A 25,235-nucleotide genomic window follows, 5' to 3' on the forward strand; every position below is an offset into this window, starting at 1 on the left:
ATAGCTTATTATGCCACATATAGCCTCGAACGCCCAGATGCTAACTTTATATGCCAATTGCAGCCCCAAATTCCCTTACATTAAGCAGAACCAATCCCCAAGTACTTAGCATAGAGAGTGAAACACTGGGCATCAGGCACACAGCGTGCCAGAAGACAAGTCCTACTAGGGCACCTGGGCAGGTTGCGGGCCAGGAGGGAGAGTGATGGTGGACTGCGCTGCGATGCAATGGCAGTCTCCTCAATTCTTTTTCGCAAGCCCTCCTGAACCTTCTGGTCTTTTGCAATCTCACCTATGGTCCCACACCTCTCCTACCAGTAGCCAACAGGAGGCTGCTGGGAGGGGTAGGTCACATTGTGGGTGTTGCCACACCTTTACCCACACATAACCCTCAGCAGCCTATCTTCTGGCAGAGTGGCAAAGTGACAGGAAGAACAGAAAGTAAACCTGGTCTGCAGCATAAGCCTGGTCTGCTCTCAGTTCTTGCCTCTAATTGGTATGGTCACCAGTGAAATAGTGGCCCACGGTACCAAGGTGCAATCTGTTCCTTTTGTGACAGATTGTTTGAGTACAACTCAAGGGGCAGCGTTTGGTACACTATGTTGCAAATTGCACGAGAATATTTGTTCAATTACTCTGGTCAAACCTAGTTGCTGCACAATGAAGTAACTCATGAAAATGTCCCACTTTGATGAGAAAGAAACTGGCCCCCACTAGCATGTTGGGCTTGCAGCTCGGGCATTGCCCTGTTGGCCAATAGGACAGTTCGAGCCTGTGCCCCATCACATCTCCCATGACATGGGCTGTCGGCTTAGCCTTCAGAGAAGTTTTTCAGGAAGTACATGACCGCATTTTTACAGCAGTTCAGCGGAGGAGGAAGGATAGCTCAGGGGCAACGCGTTTGTGTTGGATGCAAGACAATGTAGCACAACACAGATTTGAATCCTGATCCTGCGCTTAGAAACCACTTGCTGGTATTAAGTGCGTTACAAAATAACAATTCATATAAATATACATATGTAGTAGGAAAGTTAATTTGAACCAAGTCACACATTTCACAACAGTCCGTAGCAGCCATCGCTGGAATTTCACCTCCAGTTCTGAGCAACAACAGCAAGGCATTGTGGGTATGCAAATTCACTCAAATGCAAACCTTTTTCTCCAGGAAATTGTTTTTGTCTAAGAGGGCAGTGCTACTTTATACAAAGCTTTATCAACCCAAGAGAGTCATTTGCAAGGCTGCCAGGACAACTACATACCTGGTTTCACCCTCACTAGAGATCATCAGTGCAGTACAGTCCTGACAGCCTTGGGCTTGCAGCATTTGGCCAGGCTTGGATTTTGAAGGGCTACAAGCAGGGCTTTAAGTGGGCCGGGGCCTGCCGGGGCTGAGCCCCGGCAGGCTCCGAAATTTCGTTTTGAGGCGGGGCCCTGCCGGGGCCCACTAATCTCCCCTGGCAGCCCCGGCCACTACACGAAAAGGCATTTTTTTCTACAGCCTGAAGCTGTCGCTCGTTTGCGAGAGCTTCAGGCTTCAGAAAAAAATGCCTTTCAGCCATAATGGTGGCGCCGCACCTGCGAGGCATCCCTTTAATCAAGGGATGCACGTGGGCCGGCGCCACCATTATGGAGAAAACGTGAGGCCGCTGGAAGCAGAGGCCTTGCTTTCTAAATACTGAATCTCCCGTGGATTCGCTGGAGTTTCAGTCTTTAGGAAAAAGGCCTCTGCTTCCAGTGGCCTCACCCTTTCAGCCTTAATGGTGACGCTGCCCCTCCCCAGCTGGCGAGGGGCAGCATCACCAGTAAGGCTGAATATGCGAGGCGCTGTACCCTGCCAGGCAAGCCTATAGAAAATAAATGCACAGATCAGCACCCTCTCCCCCATAGGGGAGAGGGTGCTAATCTCTACAAAAGGCTGCCTGGCAGGGGTGCCAGTAGCCCATTGAGCCGGGGCTCGACAAGGGGCGTGGCCTAACGGGCCATCAAGATCCCCGTTGTTAGGCCACGCCCCCTCAATGAGCCCCGGCTCAATTTGTAGTGTCACTTAAGGCACTGGCTACAAGCTACTACGAGCAGCACATCAGAAAAAAGGTTGCAGTGACAAAGGGACTTGAGCAGAAGTCTATCCAGTCATAAGAAGAGAAAAGTCCAAAAACATAGAAGCCAGAAAATACATTTGGGGACACACAAAGTAAGGCAAAAGAACCCCAAACATAGATTTCTGCACTAACAGAGACTAATACTATTCATCTATATCCTTTTTGCTTAAAATACTAACCTCATAATTTTGATACATACTTTGGGTGGTATAAGCACTACACAAATAACCTAGAATGTTAAAAAATATATACTTTAACATCATACCTGCATCCACCCAGGGCAAATGGCTGTTCACTCAATCTGCTACACATTCATGTGTGCATTCAACCACAATGCAGATCAGCCAAGAGGGCGCTCGGATATCCATAACACACCTAGGGTGTAGCACGGGTCACGTGCACTGTGGAAGCAGAGGGGTAGGCCAGGCCTCCATGCAAGACACAGCAAATGAAGGGACAGAGGTGGAGGGCACTGTTTCACAGGCCCAGAGAGAGGGTTGTATTTTAAAGCACCAAAGGAATGTTTTTAGATCCTTCCACTCACCTTTCCCAAAAGGTAGAAAGAGGACTAGATGGACCTTAAACCTGGTCCCCTGCAGTTGAGTAGGACAACCATATGAGCGCGATAGGCCTTATCTACGGCGAATTCCTGCATTCCCTCCATGGATGGAGTAACGTGTACCTGAATATTCAGAGGGGTTCAGGCTCATCTATTTCCCTTTCCTTCCGAACCCCCTACCCTGGTGAGGTCCTGGCCTCCCCTTTCCCACCGGCCCTCTGTTTGGACGCGCTGCAGCATGTACCTGGGCTGGTTTGGTAACGATTCCCAAACTGCTGCCATGGTAGATGTAAACTTTTCCGGATCCATCGAATGGGGCTCCGATCGCAATGTCTGTCGAAGAGAGAAAATGAACACAATTAGGATTCCCAGCACAGAGACAAACCAAAAGTTGCTCATACACTCATTAGAGGGCACAGAGACGACCAACCGCCAAGGTGCTAGGAAGGTACATTGCAATATAGACTCATTTATAGTGGTGAAACAGAAACAAAGAGTGACCCCTTTCACATTGAGAGAAAAGCACACCCCTGTCATTTTAAAAAGCAGGGGTTTGGCAATGAGAAAGGGAGGTGCGTCTGTTTAAAACGAGGGCTAAGACAGTCCTTAGACAGAAAGAGCTGTCCTCATACCCGGGAGGATAGCTCAGGGGCAACATGCTCGCCTTGGAAACAAGATGACACGTAGCAACACAGGTTCGATCCCTCGATCCGCACTTAGAATCCTCTGGGTATTAAGCGCGTTATAAATAACCTATCATATCATATCATATCAAAATGGTCTATGAAGTACACCGGTATGTGGTGAGTCCTGTATGAAATGTTATCATGTGCAATTCAACTATCATGAAACCTTGGTTGAGCTTCCAATAACCACCATCACATGTACTACTAAAGACTAGCACTGGAGCTCCATGCAACAAGCACGGTCTATAACCTTCTGCAACCAAGCAACCACACCGCTGCCCCTTCAAACAACCACCACGGTTACCTCTGCAACCTTTGGGAAATTCAGGGCCAGTGCCACCATAGCCATATGCTTTGAAGCCCAGCCACCATAGCACCACTCTTGATTTCATTCACATGAATATGCCCAGGAGGACCACATGTACTCCATAACAACCATTACCATCTTCTGCTCACCTGGACCTCAGTTCTGGACTAGGCACCACTAACATTTACTTTACTAAAAACCTGCCCCAAACAACACTGCCACAACTTACCTATGGGTCATTGGGAATTTCTATGTGTCGGGTTACTATTTTTACATCTTATTAAACCTGCCAGAAAGGAATGCCGCACTGCCAGCAATACTAGCATGTCTGTTGAGAATCCAACAATGATGTTTGTTGAGGCCAAATCCCCATCACTGTCATCCTCCCCACAGGAAAGTGGACATTGATATATACATAGGGGCCATGTTGTCAATTCAATTACTGTCTAGTCTACAAGTCCCCAGAGCATTGTGCCATCATGAATGCCACCAGAAGAGATAGCTACACTATGCTATCTTTGGAGCTCTTCACCACAGACACCGTGGAGATGTGAACAAAACAAACCCAACCACTGGGCATGTTGTGTCTCCTCAACAGTACCACAATCTCCTCCTTGAACAGAACCCAGTAATTAGGAAAAGACCCTCGTCACCACTAGTATCTTAATCCCATCTCCTCAAAGCCTACCCTTGGTACACTGCAAATCTCCTCAGCTCCACACTACAATAATCTCCTCTACACAAGTCTAATCACTGTGAGTTCTTGGTAATTCTTACCACTGCCATCGAAATCTCCTGTACTGCAACCTAAATATTGATGCATCTTAAGTTTTGTAACATTGCCACCAAAGTTTGTAATATAACCCACATACTGAAAACATTTAGAATTCTTCAAGACCCCATCCACCATATTCTACTCCACTATAAGAGGTCCACAACCAACATCGTGCTAACAACCCTGAGCATAATAACCAATGCTCAAAGTCCTTCTTTGTGTTTACCTTTGAACCCGTCTTGGTTGAGGTCATCCACACTGTTGACCGTTATCCCGAACATGGAGTCGTATGTGCCGTTTAGGCGGATTGGCTTCACGTTGCCCCACTTTCCCGCCTGGTTGATATAAACATAGGCAGCCCCCCCAATCTCTTCTTTGCGGTCAAAAAAGTAGGGGGATCCCACCACCAGGTCCGTCCAGCTGAAAAAGAATTAACAAAACATAGTAGGCGGCTTAGTCTTCAAGTACAAAACGCCAACATGCCACAAGCGTGCTAGAGCAGGGGCACACAGTAGTAGGACTCTACCATGCGAGTGTCTGAGGAGAAGCAGCCAGGTGATGTTTGTCGCTAAGCCTGATCTGAGGTGCCTGATTGTAAGGGCGCTCTCACTGCGGTGGAGCGGAGTTCAGATACAAGGCAGTCGTGAAGGAGCCAAGAAATTCCTGCTCTTCAAACCTTCTTACACTGACTATCCCCCTGAAGGAGAGATCTCCTGGCGCCTCAGCTAAAGCCCCTGCTGTGGGCGGGTCACCCGCGTGAAACGTCCCTCCTTGCTCGTAGGAAGAAAGATTGGGTAGGCTCAAAGAGCAGGGATTTACTAAATGCAGACCATATGGTTAGGAAGAAGAGTTAGGAGGGGAAGAAATCAAATGTTTTAAAGGCACACGCTTGTTAGGTTACAATACGGCATGGCTCTTCCTGTAGCATACTTCCCCACGGTCAGCCACAAGTAGACTTTGCTGATAAGTCACTGCACCGTATGATACCTGTTACAATTTTTCGAGGACAGCCTTTGGACGTATGAAAGGTCACTGCGTGGTTGGCCTAAATAACAGCACGCATTTCTTACAACCCCACACTGATGCTACAGGTGACCTGGCCTCCATATTTCTCCGGATGACGGTTCGGCTTCCAGCCACGCAATGAGGCTTCAGCTCGTCCGAAGGAGGAACGGGATGACAAAATAGGTCGTCCACGGGGCGTCTTTTTTTTTACCAATGCTTTTTTGGGTGTGGACATATTTCATGCTGAAATGCGGGTAGAGGGAGGAGGAAAGGGGGTGGGGGTTCTATCCCTGAATTTTGCAGAGAAATAGGGTAAACGTGTAGTAAACAAATCTGTGTAGAGAAATGCTCAGAAAAACATATGGTACCAAAGAAAGATTGTAAAGTTCACATTTCATGGGAATGATGCCATCATCTTGCTGGAGGCTGACTTGCCTATAGGGAAATTGGGAGGTGTAATGACTAGCCGGTGCCTCTGAAAGCTCTGTAGAGCTAAGCTTGAGCGCGTTGAAGGACTTCCCTGTGTATAGGCACTATATAAATAAACAATACCATACCATACCAAGCAGCACCAATCCCATCAGATGCCCAGATCAGCTTCATGAATGGAGAGGAAAGGCCAGCGTATCCTAGGTGCTTGCATGTTTCCTCTTCGCCCATCTGAAGTTTCTAAGTAAAGAATCATGTGTAGTAGGGCAGCCACTGGTAGTGTTAATGGTCTCCCAGAGCCATGGCTTGTTCGGAGTGCGTAATGGGCCCAGGCATGGGGTAACCGAACTAGCATTGAGACCTTCCAGGGAGATAGGGTGGAGGACAGGGGCATTATGATGGTGGTAGATCATCCAGTAACCCCATCTCTTCACAAAGGCCTACAAGGGATCGCCCACATTAATGTTTCTACGAAAGTGAAGGGGCTAGATATTAAGGGAGACTATTTCCAGCTGGACAGGGCTGTGCTTCTTCAATGAGGGACATTAAGTTTCCTGCAGTGACTTGAGTCTATTCCCCCAGAAAAATATATAGTCCCCAGGCAGACTGTTTATGGAAAACTGTCCATATGCCGAACATGCAAACCGCAGCTATTAATAAAAATTCTTACAGGGCACCACTATATATACACAGCATTTCCATAAACCCAGCCTAATATTAAGGGAGTTTGATACACATGCCTCAATGCTCCCATGGCAAGATTCTCAACTACAGTGCACTGATGAAACTGATGAACCCCAATGAGGGTGTATGTGGCTCTTGCATCCTTGAGAGTGAGGTTGCAGTTATGACCGCCAGGTGGTGCTGTGATGTGACGTGTGACTTGTTAACTGAGATGGCCTACTGGACTTATGTTATGACACAACCCGCCAGCGGATCCTATGGGATTTAAATAGTCAGTTTCCAAGTGGTGCTCGCGCTTCGCCTGGGACTCACCCATCACTGTTCACATCCACGGCCGCCACGGAGTAACCAAATGATGAAGCTAGCTGGTTCTCACCCCACAGGATGAACTCCGGCACGAGGCGGTTGGCGTTGTCCTTCCTCAGGATCACCACAGCCCCGGTGTGATTGGCCCGTGGAGCACCTGCCACAAAACTCAGCTCGTGCTTTCGAGTCACACCTTTCCCTGAGTCGATTGAAAAGCCTAGGAAACAGGGTTGGATGGTAGATATTTTACTGGCATCTGGTGGTGGGGTGGGCAAACGTCCACTTATCAGGAGAACATTCGAAAAATCCATTAATTTCACAGAAACAAAAACACATACAACATCACAGTGAACGCAGAACAAGAAAGGGCCCCAAACCCCTGGAATTTCTATACCTCTTGGTTGGCAGGATTAACATGGACCCTCCCTGCTGTGGCTCCCTTTGCTCTCCAATGGGCTCTTTACCCCTATACATGACCACACTCATTCCCCAGTAGCATCCGCTGGAAGCTTGGAGTACTTTGCCAGGCGTGCTCTTGGTGGGAAGTAGTGTCTGCCTTTTTTTTGCCTGTGCTTCACTGAGACACTACATGGTAAAATGCTAGTCGTTGTTTAAGGGTATTCATATGGTATATGTAAAAAAGGGATGGGTGGCACACACAGGAAACCAAGGTGCCAATGTGGCGGCACATTTCATTTGACCAGGAGGAGTCTTCATGAGGGCGATTGATATCTTGGGGAGTTGCATGGAATATCCCTTTCCAAGTGGCAGTCCTTCTGAAAGATATAACATATCATAGCAGGTGTGTTTGTAGAGCACAGGTTCACCCCAGATGGACATCTTGGTGCCATTGACAGATAACAGATGTTGATTGTTACCCAACTTAATGGCGCTCATTTCAACGACCTCGGATAGGTGAAAGGCTGAGTGAACCTGACGGATTCGAACCTTTGACAATGAGGTTCAACACAGGCCCCTGTAGGGGATGCGTTAGTCCACTGAGCCACAGACCCGGCAAATATAGTTGAGGTCTGGTTGGGCTGTGAAACAGTAGGGGTTGGAGGCAGTCAACTTTGCAGGCAAGATTGCAAGGAATTGCAGGCAGACTCACATTAGGGAGAAGGCCAACAGACCATAGTCTCCCTCGCTATTAGCTAGAGATACCCTGCCAATCCTCACGTGGGTCATGGCTCCTGCAATGACTGGGCACCATTCCTCACCGACTTATATATCGCGCTACCTCTTAGCTCTCCGGAACTCCCAAGGAAAGAAGCTCAAGGGGTTTGGTTTTCCAAGGGAAAAATCATACTCACAAAAAACACACACAAGCAAAATTCTCAAGGGGTTTGGTTTTCCCAGGGAAAAATCATATTCACAAAAAACACACACAAGCAAAATTCTGGAGTGACACGGGAGCAACATCAGGATGTCTCAACTCCCAATGATCCATAGACTAAAGGACCCGGGGAATCACAAACCCCACTCACAACCCACGGTTATTAGTGGGTACCTCTCGAGAGCAGTGTCCAGCAGGAAAAAGATGAGGAAAGAAGGATGTGGGAAGAGGATGTGAGAGATAGAAGAGGGGATTTACAGAACAGGAAATGAGGAAGAAGAGCGGAGATGGTGAGTGACAGCTCGAGAGAGAGGGCCGGGAGAAAGAAATGACGATGATTGGCATGCAAGAAGGAGATATTACAGGGGAGAGGAATAAATCCAAAAGGAGATGATACAGCAGAGGGAATGAGAAGGACAGACTGAGAAGAGAAATACATTAGGCAGCTTGTGTCAGGCTGGGGACAGAGGCTGAGGAGCAAAGACACACAGAGGAGTTAAACAGAGCAGAGGTAGAATATCGAGGGAGAGAATAACTCTCACCTCATGTGAAGACCCTCAACTCTGCGGGCATTGATCAGACACTGCTTGGTAATTTTAGGGCGCACCCAAGAAAGACCTCTCCTGCGAGGCACCTCTTGGGTCGCATGTTTAAGGCAATTGCCTACACTGTGGCTGAAATCTCACTATCATATCTGCTGTTCCTCCAAATCCACCAGCATGAACATGCCTTGTATTTGGTTGTCAAAAAAGGCATTTTATTTTCTCTTTTGCAAAATAAATGTTTTCCTCAAATCAATGTTAACATAATTTAGGATGTCTCAGGTGAGCCTTTTCTCAGTGTTGCTTTAGACGTGGGTTGCTCTAGCACCGGGACCCCGTATCCAACACATGTGCCTCTCGTCTATTCCGGGGGTGCTGTCCTCCTCCACCGTCCGTGCAGTTCCTGAGGGATCTTCAGCAGGGCCTCAGCATGGACCTATCAGTCAACTCAAGCTAGATAGATATGACTCTGCATGATGCTACCAATGGATTGCCCTAGTCACGCTATCCTCCGGGTCAGCCATAGCCACGGGCCGCTTCTGTAGAGGCCAGTGACACATCCAATCGCTATCTGGCAATCACGGGGGCAAAATAAATAATTTGACACTATTTAGATAGTTGTTTACTAGCTAGACACCAAAGAGATGGTCGCATGTGTCCAAACACACAGCCTCTCCGAGCCATTCAACACAGTGCCCACTTCAGCAAATCCTTTGTGATGCAGGTTCCCTTTGAGGACCCCTATAAATGTTAGAGCTTCAATAAACATCCTTCTTCTTTTCCAAAAGGGTCTGGCTGAGGTGCATATCCATGAGGCGTGGCACAGGGATGCAAGTTACAGAAGACGCACAGGATCATGGTCGGGTTTACCCCACAAGTATCACTCGGCCAGGCGACATTTGGCATTCTTCATGCCAGAAGTCTTAAACAACAACGAATAAAGATGCGCGGACTACCCCAATGATCTGACACCCACCTTCTAAACTGGCATGAGTAGCCATGCTGGATTTACACATCCACTGTCAGACCCTGCAATCCGCAGTCTCTCATGGCTCTTTCTGGTCCCTGAGTAGATTCCCTCCTAAAGGATGGTGCAAACCTGCCTACTCCCCGTATTAGATGGAGGACTGCATGTCTGCCTGCGCGGGCAGGCCAAGGGGCAGTGGCGCAGTCTGTGAAACTAGCGGGAAGATGATGCCCACTAGGCATGGGCACAATTCTGCTGCCCTCCCAAGAGCTGCCTTTCAGAGAGGACACACTGGGTGTCATAGGGGCCACGGAATGTGCTCTCCACTGCTAGGGTGACACACCCAAACACACGGCCAGCTACAGTGGGCCTCAAAGTCTGCTTCTCCACCTGTAACATGTTCAGAGACCTCCAGAGTCACAGGTGGCCTCAAAATGACTTCTCTTCTCCTCTACACTATTCCTTTAGTGGGATGTTATACTTTGGGGGCTGGGGGTGGGTTATGGATGACAACCTGTGAAGCTAGACCCCTCCCCATTCTCTTCATGTGGCACATACCAGATTCTCAATGTGGACATTCTTTGTGAAATGCTGTGTAAGTAAAAATGGATTCAAGTGTGGGAGAGCCACAAACAAAAACTACATCGCCTGCCTGCGAGTGACGTCAGGAAAAGAAAAGGGAGGAGTTTTGTAGCAAAAAAGACTGGCCAATTCAGGCTGATGAGTGATCTGATTGGTTTCATGGAAGAGCAGCGCAGAATGCCACACCCCTCTCATCTTGGAGTAGCACAGAGCCTCCAATTATGGCATAGTAATCGTGTTAATAAGCGAGCCCTGCTTTAAAGTTCTGGAAACTTGACTGATCAACAGCAATTGCAATAAACAGCTCTACAAGCAGCTGAACATCTCCAATGAGATGTGTCGACAGGTAAATCTGAGGAAAGCCTCTTTTAGTTCATAACATACTCGTCATTTTTCCTTGTGCCAGCCCTTGGTCATTTGAGGCGCCCCTCCCTCCGAAACAGGCACCCTTCTGTTAACATATAATACAAATAAACATTTTCCTCCCTCTGACTTGGGTTAGGGAGGAGTCTTAGAGCAACATGATTCCGCCTGTTTTCTCCCTGTCTCTCATAGACAGGTATACATTACTGCCAGGGTTAGACTTGGAACCAAAAGAAGGCCCTGGAATTGTTTTTCAAAGTGGCCCCATATTACACAGTGCGACTAAACGTAGCGGGCGGGCCCAACTCTTCTAAGTAGGGTTTGGGAGGTTCTCCACCCAAGATAAGTTACAAAAATGGGTCCAAATCGGGAATTTTAAAGCACATTTGTCTCTTTATAGGGATTTAAAGGTAGTTAAAATGCAATAGAAAAAATGTACATATGTAATAAGAGTGAAAAATAACATACCGGGCGCTTTATAACAAATGTTTTGCTTTAGAGGGATGAGGGGAGATGGAAGGATGGGTTGGGGTGACAGAGGGCAAGAGCAGTAGGAAAGAAAGCCGTACCCACAAAAGGGGCCCATGGTTCAGAGGCCCGCCCAGAAATCTCCAGAGTTCCCTGTAGGCCAGAACACCACTGATTGCTACAGGTAAATAGGTCTGATTTTGTTTTGTGCTTGTAATGTCGTGCCGGTCCATCCACATTTTTATATGAGTGGATTAAAGTTGCTAGACAGGATAGTAAGGAAGTGTCATATAGAAAGAGAGCTAGGCAGTTGGAATAAATTAGACGTACTTGTACACTGCCTGAGCCTGCGCATTTGTCCTACTATATTACGAAGGCGATGAGCCGTCTCCAATAACCCACAATGCCTCCCTGCTTTCCCTGCCAACCAGTCCAGGACCACACCTGCTGCTTTCGGGGGGCCTGCCAGTGCCTGTGGTGCCTGATGGATCCCCCACTATCATTCGACCAGAGGCGATCTTTTGCACAGCGGCAACCCGCATCTGTCTAGGAAGCCTCAAGGCAGTGACAGCGAACGCCCCATGGCACCGCAGTATCTATGCTTCAGGCCACAAATGCCTATGGGAGCGCTGTGTGAAGATCAGAAGCCTGTGGACCCTCTGGCCTGCGTGGCGCCTATCCCCACATTTACAGCATTCTCTGGCTTCTACCAACATGGTGTCACAAAGCTCCATGCAGCGTTCTAGTTCTCAAGATGCTTGGAATACCAGCATTTCCACATCCGATCTCCACATTTCATATGCTTGCAGCAGAGAACCGATTCCTTTTGTCTCAACGCTAGGATTAGTTCTTAGCTCAGCGCTCCCACCCAGGTATTTGTCCTTATACTTCACCCATTCTGCCTTTCTTGTACGCTGCTTCTGTGTTGCTCCTCCTTTGCTGCCATTCTGTGGCTTCCTTCCTGTGCTTCCTCCAGTGCTCCAGGCTGTTTGTCCTGCATTGCCTTTACGCAGCTTTCGTCTCTGCTACTCCAGCGCTTCAGGCTGTTTGTCCCATGTGGTTGCTCAGTGGGTTTTCCCTGTAAAACCTCCAGCGCTTCAGGCTGTTAGTCCCGTGTAGCCGCTCTGCAGTTTACCTCTCTGCAACTTCAGTGCTTCAGGCTGTTTGTCCCATGTTGTCACTTGGTGGGTTTTCCCTTTACAGCCTTCAGCACTCCAGGCTGTTTGTCCCGTGTAGCCGCTGCGCGGCTTACCTCTCTGCAACTTCAGTGCTGTTTGTTCCTTGTTGCTGCTCTGTGCCTTACTCAGCGCTTGGCAGGCTTCCTTTATTTTCCTTTATTTATTCCCCTTTATTTGAGGATTGTAGATTATTTCTGTGTGGGTTGGAAGTTTTCTACTTTGGTAGGTTTGGCCTTAACTTCTCAATACAGAATCCTGGTTCTGGCCCAAGGCAAGATGTAGTTTCCCAATAGAAGCTTTGATTGGCTAGAGAGGACAGCAGGACAACAATGAACATTCTAAACTGTCACTCTCTGCCTTTCATCGTCGTAACCCCAGCTGAGAGAACGTGTTAGTAGCTGCTCCTGCAGAAGTCTTGGGCCTAGTGGATTTGAACTTACAAATCCTTGCAGTCGAGCGGCTACTCTTTTGGGGGTTTTCAGGAGATGTATCCAGGTTGACAGGAGAGTTTCAGAAGTTCTATGAAAACCATTCTAAAGTTAAGTGACTTTCATTTGGATATGCAAATCTGTTTCTCAGATTTTCTTTGTGACATTTTAAGAAAGAAAAGTGTAGAACTGTAATGTCATACTGTTTAAAAAGGGTGCGTGACTTTTAACCTTCATTTGGAAGTAAGTGTGAGCTTGGTGGCGTGTTAATCATCTTGCGTACGATTGGATTCCTGCGAGTGTCAGAACTCTTAACTGGTGTGCGTGGAGTAACTGTCGCGTGTGCTCTTCAGCGCGTGAACCTTTTAGCACGTGTGCGCGACGAAAGACTGCTACATGAATTCTTCAGCGCGTGTGTTCTTTAGCTCGTGTGTTCTTAGCGCATGTGTGTGACGAAAGACTGCTACGTGAATTCTTCAGCGCGGGTGTTCTTTAGCGCGTGTGTTCTTAGCGCGTGTGTGCGACAAAAGACTGCTACGTGAATTCTTCAGCGCGTGTGTTCTTCAGCGCGTGTGGTCTTCAGCGCGTGTGTTCTTCAACTTGTGTGTATTTTTGCGCATGTGCGCGGAAAAGTTTCTATGGGTTTTTGGTCAAGTGTGCGTGTTCTTCAAGAGACAATGTACTTTATTATCGCGTGTGCTGGTTTTAAAATTCAATTGAAAAGAATGAAGAACAGAATTCTTTTAAGCCTATCATAACTGGAACAATATACAGTTTTAATGGCAAAGGTCAAGGCTCATAAGGTTGCTTAATACAAAGGAGTTGCTGTCTATTTCAAGAATCTCAAGAAAAGAGGTAGAAAGATATTTTCAGCAATTTCTTCAATCTTCTCTAAGATACTTAAAGAGAAGAACCAGGTAGGATTCTTTCCATTTTAGTTAAGGATATAGAGTTTTCAAAACCTAAGGTTAAGTAAGTAATATGAGGATTTGTGTTTATGTATTCCCTGCAGGTTCAGCATCAGCTAATCTAGACGTCGCCAACCTGGTGTTTCTTATGTTATCCACTTCCCCCTTTCCCTTTGGGGTGTAGTTAACAAAGCCGAGTATAATCTGGTTCCGAGGATTACATTTCAGGGGGATTATCGGGGGTTCAGCAGCTTCCGCAAACACAGGATTTCTCTCAGCCTGACAGAATGAAAGGTCAATAATCTTAGCCCACCTGAGCTGTCATGAACCCCGACAAGACCTCCATGGAGGCTTTAGGATCTTTGATCAGGGAATTACGGGAGGAGTTGAAAATATCTCGTAGTGAGAATGCTTCACTTAGTCAGAAGGTGGATGACTTGAGTGTAAAAGTGGCACAAATTCAACAGATGGGATTAAGGAGAGAGGATGAGATGTCTGGGGGTGCAGGTTCTCTGCCCGAGTTAGTAAGGGAGGGAGGTGATCGGTTATCCCATTTATTACGGCCCTCACATGCTAGTGAAGGAGTTAGAAGTTTAGTTATGCCGGTTCGCTTGGCGCCATCTGAACGTTATCAAGGAGACTCTAAGAGGTTTAGGGTGTTTTTAACTCAATGTTAGTTACATTTTATGAGTAGACCTGAGATCTTCCCTACAGATGCCTCCAAGGTAACTTTCATGTTGTTTTATCTCACTGGGCAGTCCTCTGCTTGGGCAGGGTTGTTGGTGACTCAAAGGAGTGCAATTTTGGGAAATGATTCTAGTTTTTTGGAGACGTTCAGAAAAATGTTCGACAGAAGGCAGATATCTTTGGAGGTTGATGGGGAACTTTTAGAGCTGAAACAAGGTAATAGAGAATTAGTTGCTTACATTACACAATTTAAGTCCCTTGTGTTAGAAAGCAGGTGGCCCGAGGATAAACAGGCCTCGTTGTTTTATCGAGGCCTTAGAGATGAGTTAAAGGATGTATTAACAGGAATTGTAGAATGCCCCTCTACTTGTGATGCTCTGAAAGTTTTGGTTATTCAATTAGACTTTCGTTTGAGTGAAAGGAAAGCGGAGCGGCGTCATAGTCAGAGTGACTTTAAGTCTCTAGTTAAAATGGATAAACCTAAAGTGGATATGAAGACTAAAGGGAATGACTCACCTTCCAAGGTCCAGGGTCCTTTAACCAAGGAAGAAAGGGCTAGGAGGAGAGATAACCATCTGTGCTTATATTGTGGAAGAAGTGGCCATTTCTTAGAGAATTGTCCTTTCACTCTGAGAAAAAATTCCACTTCAACGGGCAAGGTGCAGCAGATTGCCAACACCGTGCAGACTGCTGTTCCTCATATCACAGTGGATGTATCCTTGTTTTTGGAGATGGAGTTTAAGGGAAAAGGTCCAGTTATGGTAGACTCAGGAGCCACTGGGAACTTTATGGATTGGGGTCTTGCAAAATCTTTGGGAATCTGCATTATTCAGAATGAGGCTGTTGGGCAAGTTAGAGCTGTTGATGGGACTTCTCTTTCTTCTGGTCCTATTACCCACAGAACTAGTTAATTGATTTTGGAATTAACAGGGGGTCACAGTGAGAGGATATCTTTTGAGTTAATTGATGCTCCTTTGTTAAAGATGATTTTGGGAATGCCTTGGCTTACTCTTCATAATCCTTTGATTGATTGGAGTGCCAGGACAATTGATATGCAGTCTGATTTCTGCCAAGAGAACTGTTTCTTTGGAAGGTCTTTTGAGGAAGGAGTTAAACAGATTAATTCAGTGTCTACTTTTTTGGCTGAGTTTGGGGTTGGAGGTCATGGTGTAGGAGCAGTTGTTGGACAACTTCCACAATGTTACCAAGACTTTTAGGATGTGTTTGATGAGAAAGTGGCGGGAGAATTACCACCTCATAGGCCCTTCGATTGTAAAATTGAGTTAGAGCAAGGAGGAATTTTGCCAAGTAGTAGGTTATATGCTCTTACAGAGAAAGAAAATTACTATTTAAAAGAATATCCAACTGAGAACTTGGCAAAAAAATGTATTCATCATTCTAAGTCTCTTGCAGCCTCACCTTTATTTTTTTGTACCAAAACCAGCTGGAACCCTCCGAACATGCATAGATCATCGAGCAGTTAATAGGTTCACAGTTAAGAACCGGTATCCTCTTCCTCTCATCTCAGAAATGCTTAACCAAATTCAGGGAGCCACTATTTTTTCTAAATTAGATTTGAGGGGAGCTTACCATCTAGTGCGTGTGCAAGAAGGAGATGAATGGAAAACAGCGTTTAAGACCAGGTTTGGACTATATGAATATCAGGTGATGCCATTTGGTTTATACAATGCTCCAGCGGCTTTCCAATATTTTATTGATGAAGTTTTTAGAGAATTCTTGGATATTTTTGTAGTCGTTTATATAGAAGACATTTTGATTTTTTCTTCAGATTTGGATCAACATCAGAGACATGTTCATCTTGTTTTGCAAACATTGAGCGAACATCTTTTGTTTGCAAGTTGGAAAAAAGCCAATTTCATGCAGATTCTGTGGAATTCTTGGGTTTTATAGTTTTGCCTATGGGTTTGGAACTGAATCCAAAGAAGATACAAGCAGTTCAGGAGTGGCCTACCCCAACAAGGGTTAAAGATATACAGAGTTTCTTAGGGTTTGCACATTTCTATAGGAGATTTATAGAAGGATTTTCACGGCTAGTTGCTCCTATAACAAGACTGCTAAAAAAAGGAGTAAAATTCGAATGGGACGTTAAAGCAGAAAAAGCTTTTCAAGAATTAAAGAAAAGGTTTACAACCAGTCCAATTTTAATACATCCTGATCTTTCTAAACCTTTCTTTGTGGAGGCGGACGCTTCAAATCTAGCAATGGGGGTGGTACTTTCACAGAGACATGAAACAACTGGTCAGTTACATCCAGTAGCTTTTTTTTCTAGAAAATGTTCTGCAGCGGAAGTGAATTATACGATTTCAGATCGTGAGCTGCTTGCTATCAAGTGCGCTTTTGAAGAATGGAGACATTTTCTTAAAGGGGCAAGGCACACGGTAACTGTACTTACTGATCATCGAAATGTATTGATTTTGAAATCTGATAAAACGTTGTCTTCGCGACAACTTCGTTGGTCCTTATTTTTTGCAGACTATGACTTTGTTGTGACCTTTAAACCCGGGAGTTTAAACAGAAAAGCGGATGCCCTATCCCGTCAATTTCCTGGAAGTGAGGCGAAAGAGGTTCAAGAGCCAGAACCTCTTATTGCTCCTGAATGTTTTCTGTTAGCTGGAGTTTTTAAAAGCATGGATGTGTTGAACGAAGTTCACCAGTCTATGTCCTTACAGAAGATGAAGGAGTGGGTGAAATTAGATCCAGCAAGGAGCTTAAAGGAGGGTCTACCTTTTTTTGATAACAAGCTTTATTTGCCCACAGTTGAGTTAAGAGAAACGGTTTTGAAGAATTGCCATGAATCGATCTTGTCTGGACATCCAGGTTTCAGGAAGACGCTGGAGTTAGTTCGAAGGAATTTTTGGTGGGAGAAGGTTTGTCAAGATACATTGAACTTCGTCAAGACGTGTGCAGTTTGTGCACAGGCAAAAAGTCAAGTTGGGAAGCCGCATGGTTTATTGGAGCCATTACCTGTTCCTCCTCGACCTTGGCACACTATTTCCATGGATTTCATCTGTGATCTTCCCCTGGATAAAGGTTGTACAACTATTTTAGTTGTGGTGGATCTTCTTACTAAGGAAGCGCATTTCTTACTGATGGAGGGAGAGGTTACTGCGGAAAAACTGGCTCATAATTTCTTGCAAGGAGTGGTTAGGTTGCATGGTCTTCCTTGTAAAGTTCTCACAGACAGGGGATCTCAATTTATCTCAAAATTTTGGAGGGCCTTCTGTAAAAAAAACTTGGGGTAGAGGTTAGTTTGACTTCAGGGTATCATCCAGAGGCTAATGGACAAGTAGAGAAAGTCAACCAGGAATTGGAGAAATTTCTAAGGTGTTATCTACAAGATGGGGAGGAATGGGTTGATTTGGTGTGGTTGGCTGAGTTTTCTTACAACAATTGTGATAAGGATGCTACTTCTATGTCACCTTTCTATTTGGGCCGTGGGTTTCATCCTTGTTTTTTGAGTTTTGAGGTTTTGGAAGATTCAGGGAATCCTGGAGTGGAGGAACATTTGTTGGTGATGAAGAAGAATTTGGATAAAGCAAAAAAGGTACTGCTGGAAGGCAAGTTGAAATATAAAAGGTGTGCGGATTTGAGAAGGAAAGCTGGTCCTAAGTACGAGGTAGGAAACTTAGTGTGGCTTTCTACCCGACATTTAAGAATTAAGGGGAAGAATACATTTAGTCCTCGATTTGTAGGTCCGTTTCAGGTTGAGAAAATCATAAATCCAGTGGCAGTATGGCTGAAGTTGCCCAAGCAGTTGAAAGTACACCCCACTTTCCATGTTAGTCTTTTGAAACCAGTTAGTCCAGGCACCAGGTTTAGAACTCCTCCTCCTTCGACCCTTTTCTCCTATGCACAGCACTTGCGGTTCTTCTCTGCCTAGTGTCTCAAGGCTCACTTGAACCCTTTCTCATGCAACTCAGTTGAGGTACTTTGGTTCCAACAGCACAGATGTAACTTGGGCATGGCCGTCTCGTCCTTAAAATGGCCATTCTTATGAGCCTTCCCCTCCCATCCTGAGTCAATATTGGAGAGAACGGCACTAATGTGGTATTGGTGAGTGGACCCATGGTGCCCTGCGGTCCTACACTCCACCCAAGCCCAATGGGAGGGGTCAGACGGAAGAAGACTTTCTTTTATTAAATGTTAGCAATTAACAGTGGGGTGCCGGTCTCGCAGGGTGGGGTACATTTGAATGAGTAAGGACTGGAACAAGTGGGAGAAGGACTCAGAGTAATGGGATTACTGGTAAATAATCTAGCCCTTTTTCTGTACATGTGTAGTTGCCTGATTTTGTGACTACAGGTTTACATGAAGTGTACTCTGATCATTCTAAGTGTCTGCCTTTCTATAAGATCACATGATATACTATATATTTTGAGGTGCCCACTGTTAGTTGGTCTCCTTCCACTACTGCCTTCGACGAAGAATTTAAGTGTGAATCATGCACAAGGCTCCAGTTAATGAGGAAAGCTTGGAGACGTCCCCCCTAGCGTTGGGAAGCGTAGAGTACTATGGGAAATGTGCCAGCAAATTTGGGAATGAGAGTTTGCAGGCTGGATCAATCCCAACTCATAATGGAAAGCAAAATGGATGAAACCAGGCTGAACAACTCTGTGGACCGCCTTCAGCACCACAGAGGCCCACTGATGCTGTGTCGCGGCTCGCAGAAGGCAGTTTTTTTGTTTTTAATTCTTAAAACAGAGAGCTGGATTGTGCAGGCACTCAGACTGGGACAAGGAGGAGACATATCACCTGCAAACATGAAAAGGGATTTCCTAAGCTTCCTAGCTCCTTTGGATGCACCCCTGGAGGGCGGAGTGCCGGCGGCCGGAAACTTTAGGGTCTATGAGGAGGTGCTCAAGGGGGAGGTGTGGTGGTGGGGTAGAGCTGGGATACTGCTGCTGCATGCAGACCACCCCCTCTTTTTCAACATGCACATCTGGTTCTCCAGGGCATGCTCAGCCAAGCAGTGATCAGAAAGCAAGGTGCAGGTGGGTCAACAATGGAAGACGGGAAGGTGAGGGGTGAAATATAGTCCCTTCCATCTAGGGCAGAAGGGCAGAGAGGCCAAGGAAGGACATCTCTGCTCCGCAAACCACCGTCAGCCTGAACACCAGTCAAGCCTATCAGGCCCTCACATCAAACTAAAAGATCGTGTTTTGGGGGCTTAGTTAGCTTCTGCCAAAGGAGCACCAGCATTTGGCCAATGTGAGCCCTGGTGCGGGGGTGCTAGGAATGCTCTTTCCTGTGGCTGGTGTTAAGAGGGTCAATTATTCGAATCCAAAGCTAGTCAGCTATTAGAGACAACAGACAATGCAAAGGCTTCTGGGTCCTTGCCCAAAAATAATAGAGAACAGCCCATACATGAATGGGATCCTTTTGCATCCCTGGGGTCTTGAGAACAGTGTGTTCTTGTATATGACCTTTGTGGTCTGCGGATCACTGTCTAGGTCACATCATTTTAGAGTAGGCGTCATGGGGTCACCACCTGGGCTCTGGGCGATTGGAGAGAGAGAGGAAGAGGGTATTAGAAATGGATGAAGGGTGCTCATTTGAGTTAATAACGTTAAGCGGCGAAACCCGCCCCCATCATGCACCTGCAAATCCATGGATAGCCACAGCAATGAGTGAAAGAGATGACGGATGACGGCACTGAGGAGCAGCGTGGAACCCGGCAGCCACAGGACATACAGGCAGAACGCCCCATGGCTTGGCAAAAGAGAGACTGACTCGAGACAGCACAAACAGGCCACATGAAATCACAAACACAGTGAGCAGGCATGGTGACAGCAGGCAGGCGCATGGAGCAGTTGTCATTGCAGAAGGAGGTGGCAAAACAGCCAGAGGGTTAGAGGTAGGTGCCATTCTCTATGCATGCAGATTACTACATCTGAGGGCTTTTCCAGGCTCTGGGTCTTGTCCCGGCTCTACTGAATGGTACCCCCTCTGACCTGCTGAATAAAAGGTGTGATGGCAAATTCAAAATGTGAACTGAAAGTGGGAGAGGGGCCGTGCCACAACAGCAATGCGGTCCTGGGATGCTGCAAATGACAGCCTCCACTGCATCTTGATAGAAGGACACAGATGGAGGCCTGTGCGGAAGTGCCACTCAGTGGCAATTCAGGCTAAGTGGCATTAATTGAGGTCCCTCTGGGAGCAGACAGGCACTGGTGCAGCAGTGGCAGCTGGAGGGTGACTAGGGACAGCTGGGTATAGGCTGAGACACTGACGAGGGCAGGCAGGCCCTGGCAACCAGAGTGATTCAGTGCCTGGTCAGAAGGCGGTCTTGGCTTAGGACCTGCAGGGAGCAGACTCACGCCAGTGGCAATGTGGGACCAGTGGGAGTATGGCACTGGCAGAGTCACAGAGGCAGCCAGCACGATGTCTCTCAGTGACACAGATAGGACACTGGGCAGCCCGAGAATGGAGGCCTGGCCCAAGGCATGGCACCATGCCTTGGGGCTAAAGGGTTGAGTCCTGTTAGGTTCGTGTGCCCTTGCGGACGTGGGGAACCTAGGCAGATCTGCAGAGGATCCTGCGACAGGTGTGTCCGTCACATAAGCATAGTCTTTTCCGGGGTTCACCGTGCACTGATACCGAAGCATCATTTTAGTCTGGGGGGGGGGACTGGCTGTACAAACTAACGCTATTATTCCCCTCATTCCCCAGTACGTGTTTGAAAGGATTTCTCCAGTGAAGCCCAAGTGGACTGAGCATAGAGACGGGGGGCTGCCTCCCTACTCATGTTCCACCCCCCCGACCCCCTGGAGCCTGGAATGACACCCAGAGCCTAGAGGAGTGGGCAGACAGACAGTCTGTGCAATCAGGGACACCTGTGTAAAGGCGCGTTATAAATGCCATATCATATCACGGATCATGCTTAGCGAGACATGCCTGTGGTTTGGTCGTCACACTCCACCTTATGCGCAGCTTTCATCCCTCCTCCCCCCACAAGCTCTCCATGATCCCCAGTACACAGTCTGAGATCAGCGTGCATTGCTGGATGTTTCACGACTCAATTCCCAGATATCACGACTACACACGCATGGCCCTGCATGAGAAAAGGACGCACACTCCACATATCTGACAGCAGGGCACGCAGAGCTTCACATTATGGACCATAGTTTTCCAGGTCACACAGGGGCCGCAGATTCACACGCTTGAAACCATTCTCACCCAGCTGGCCATGCAGGATCTCAGAACACTGTGTACATTGTTGCAGTCCCTCGCCATCATTGGTTGGTGGTCCTGGATCTTTACTATTGCTTGAAATCATTAGAAATGAGCTCTCCCCTACGGATTGGTGCATACTCAGGGGTACTGCATGTGTCTTGGTTCAGGGTGACCTCTCTTGATGACCCTCACAGTAAATACACGTTGGCTTTCTTTCTGTTTAACCGCCCACTACAGTAAGTGTTTCTGTTCCATTTTTTCACTTGCCATATTGAAAGTGTTTGACCCTATCCAGGTATAGCATTTTGACATCAATAAAATGCAAAGACAGCTAAGCAGAGCTTGTGGACCTGGCAGAAAAACCATACCGAAAAGGACTCATTGTTGGGAGCATAAACAGCAACTACTGAAAAAGAGTTTTGCAACCAGAAAAAAGCTTTTCCTTGGCGACAGCTTATTATAAAGTTTAACTTACTTTTTAGTACGTTGTCTACATGAGTAAATCTCAGATCCCTGTGTGGCTGCTTCATAGAAATAAACTTTAGTTGTGTTGATGAGAGATATGTGATTTTACTGAAATGCGCCAACCTTCAAAGTTAATTATGTTAAGGTGAGTATACAAATTCAGAAAATGTCTTCAATACTTTGTTGCAATTCTGTGATGCTCTTTATTTGAGGTTTCACATGTTATTTTCACATGTATAGTTGCAATTTCCCAGTTGTTCATTCCACACTTAAACAATTCAAATGGACAAAATAGGTTCTTAGAAGTTTCTACTACTCTGAAGCGGTTAGCTTTAATATCAGCCCACTCTGGACACGTTTTTCCCCATTGCTTCTTTGCAATGGTTCTTCAGGAGAGCAAATCCTTGTATATTTACTTCATGGACTTATTTTGCAAATGCATTCAATTTATTCAATTCGGTTTTTGCATCCAATTTTTCAAATTGGTTTTGGTTTTTTTACCAATTAGTTCCATATACCAATGTATTTCTTTCTTAAACCTTTATAAAGGTATTTTTTTTTGGCCTTTTCTAGAATGGTTTAACTTTCAATCTTTAACTGTGCTTATTTTTGGCAGATTCAGCTCTCTGCTGATATTACTTTATTAACTCTTCATTTTCCATTATTTTCTCCTTTTATGGATATCCTGTTCAGTCCTGGTCCGGGGCAGAGTGCTGCAGGATGCTTTCGAAAACTTCTAAGAACCTATTTTGTCCATTTGAATTGTTTAAGTGTGGAATGAACAACTGGGAAATTGCAACTATACATGTGAAAATAACATGTGAAACCTCAAATAAAGAGCATCACAGAATTGCAACAAAGTATTGAAGACATTTTCTTTCAAATTGGTACTGGAATCTGAATTTGTATACTCACCTTAACATAATTAACTTTGAAGGTTGGCGCATTTGATTAAAATCACATATCTCTCATCAACACAACTAAAATAAACAGCAACTACTTTCAGGGATATTATAGGGATTGAAAGATGCCATGGTCCCCAGGGCAACAGTGAAACAGCTTGTGAATAGCTAGAGCATACATTTTACTAACTCTTCTACTAGAAATAATAGAAACCACAAAAGCCACTTGCTTAAAGAAATGGCAAAGTAGACTCATGTGAGACACGATAGGTTTCACTGTAACGGGGCTAAGCTCACAAATCCCAACTGGGTAACTAGGGACACTGAACTTTCAATTCTAACCTGCAGGAAAATCATGACTCCCAGGAAGCTTCAAAAAGAATATTTATTCAATATCCCATGTGCAGCTGTGATGGCTAACAGACTGAATCCATCAGAAAGGTGCTGAAGACCCATATAGGCTCCTGGCATAAAATGAATGGAGAAGAAGGCAAGATGGCTGTACTTTAAGAACAAAGGCGTAAGAGTCTCTTTCTCAATTCATTGTATGACTAACATCTAAAAAAATACTACGTTTAGATGTTTCCTGTCATTTTGGCAATTAAATGGTTGACGGGTGAGTTCGAAAATCTAGATTTCGGAAAGATAAACCACCCCCATAGTGTAGGCGACGCAAGAACAGACGAGAGTATTATGTGGCATGGGGTTTGGATAACACACCTCTGCAATGTATGCAACCTTGCGGTGCTGGCTGTGGTGGCCAGTCTTGGTGTATATCCGAGGGGAGTTGTGGGGGCAGTTCTGGCAGGGGGTCAGAAGGTTCGCTGTTGGCCCGTCATCTTCCTGTGCGGCTTGATGAGGTGTGCTGTGGGGGTACATGCGACTGGTGGCTGCTTCTCTTTTAGAGCATGTTAGGGCCCGCATCAGAGTGGACCTTGAGTTTTAGTATATGTGTGAATGGACGTTGCAGCTTTATAATCTTTTTTCCTTAACTTGTCTGTCTTTCAGGAGTCAAGACCTTCCCCATTGCAAGACGGAGGTGAAGGTCAGGAGGGCTGACAGGCTTGGGGCTTCCCCTAAACTGCATTTACTTCTCTCTTAGACAGGAGGGGAGGTCCTTCACCTTCAGCCCTGGCGAACTCAGGCCTAACTGCAAAACACTGTTTCTAGAACATACATCCAGAATGTTCTTCTCGGGGCAGGTTAATTGGTGTATTATATAGTGCTCCATACCCGGAAATTCGGTGCCCTGGGTAACAGGTGTTACTAATTACCAGACTATTACCCACATTGGTTCCAGATGATCCGGTGGGGCACAGCGTAACGTTTAAGGACTGCTCAGCCTTTATCTGAGAGTTTAACTTGTTAAGGGGGCTTTCGCCTCAAGCATTTTGAGGGAGTGAGGGACACCGCCCTGCACATGATGGCTCTCTATGTAACTCAGTTAGATATTGAGACCCTGGCCTCGAGCCATGTGAAGTCGAAGCAGACATTCAGGAAAGCAGTAGTACCTGTCTAGGACCCCCAAACAGTGAAGCGTGGAAGAGACGGTGTTATTTTTCAGAACGCAATCAGGGCTTTAAGTGGGAGGCTAAATCGAGCGTGGGGGCTCTAGTTGGGGGGTGTACTTGGGCCACACCACATAACTAGACCCCACCATGCTTATGGTGGGTGGGGCCATGGTAAGAGCAGGAGAGCTGTGTGCACTGCCATTATTACCTTTGGTGCGCCTAGACCCCCCCTGTTTGTTCCAAATCACAAGCTCCGAGCCCTGCTTGGGGGTTGGGGGGAGTCAGAATCTGTGATTAAGAAACAAAAGGAGAGAACGGGAGGACTGAAGGTATAACACCGGTGTGCCCTAGCTCTACTTCTGTGTCTTAATTAGGAGCCAACACTCAGCAGGCAGTCCTTTCATTCAAGGAGCTGCGTGGTTAAAGGGCTGCCTGGCTGCGGGGGTCACTGGCTCTTTACTCAGAAACAGAAGGAGGGCTGTGTTGCCCAGCCTCTTTTGTTTCTGAGTAAAGAGCCAACACCAAGCAGGCAGCCCGTTTCTGTTTAGGTTCATGTAGCACAAATCTAGCCTGAAAGCAATGGAGCATTGTCCAAGTCATTTTAGGGTAACAGAGGTCGAAGGAAGGGGAGGTTGCAGTTTATAGTAACTTTGCTATTCCATACTACAGGTAGCACATACCTAGGAGTAGCTGGTCACCATTGACCTCTAGATATTCCCTGGCAAGCAGGGTCCTGAGATCTTTCCTGACCTGCAGGAGCATAAGAGAGGTTCTGATTGTGTTCCAGTAGGCTGTTTCACAGGAAGAGAAGGCTGGTTACCTGGTTTTCACTTTACCTGCCAGTTTCGTCTCGA

The 25,235-nt window shown here is 46.4% G+C and overlaps 1 protein-coding gene across 4 annotated transcripts in view; it reads right to left on the reverse strand.

The window, feature by feature from the left end:
* ITGA7 (integrin subunit alpha 7) overlaps positions 1-25,235 on the reverse strand; it is a 438,414-nt gene that overhangs the window by 157,586 nt on the left and 255,593 nt on the right. For all 4 annotated transcript variants that reach the window (XM_069653721.1, XM_069653720.1, XM_069653723.1 and 1 more), the window contains 3 exons: positions 6,857-7,067; positions 4,653-4,846; positions 2,903-2,991 (listed from right to left, as the gene is read on the reverse strand). In XM_069653721.1, coding sequence (XP_069509822.1) covers positions 2,903-2,991; positions 4,653-4,846; positions 6,857-7,067 — 494 coding nt within the window. The remainder of the gene's footprint in view (positions 1-2,902; positions 2,992-4,652; positions 4,847-6,856; positions 7,068-25,235) is intronic.

The sequence above is a fragment of the Ambystoma mexicanum genome, chromosome 3q (genome assembly GCF_040938575.1).
Source record: "Ambystoma mexicanum isolate Mex_15411 chromosome 3q, UKY_AmexF1_1, whole genome shotgun sequence".
Lineage (NCBI taxonomy): Eukaryota > Metazoa > Chordata > Amphibia > Caudata > Ambystomatidae > Ambystoma > Ambystoma mexicanum.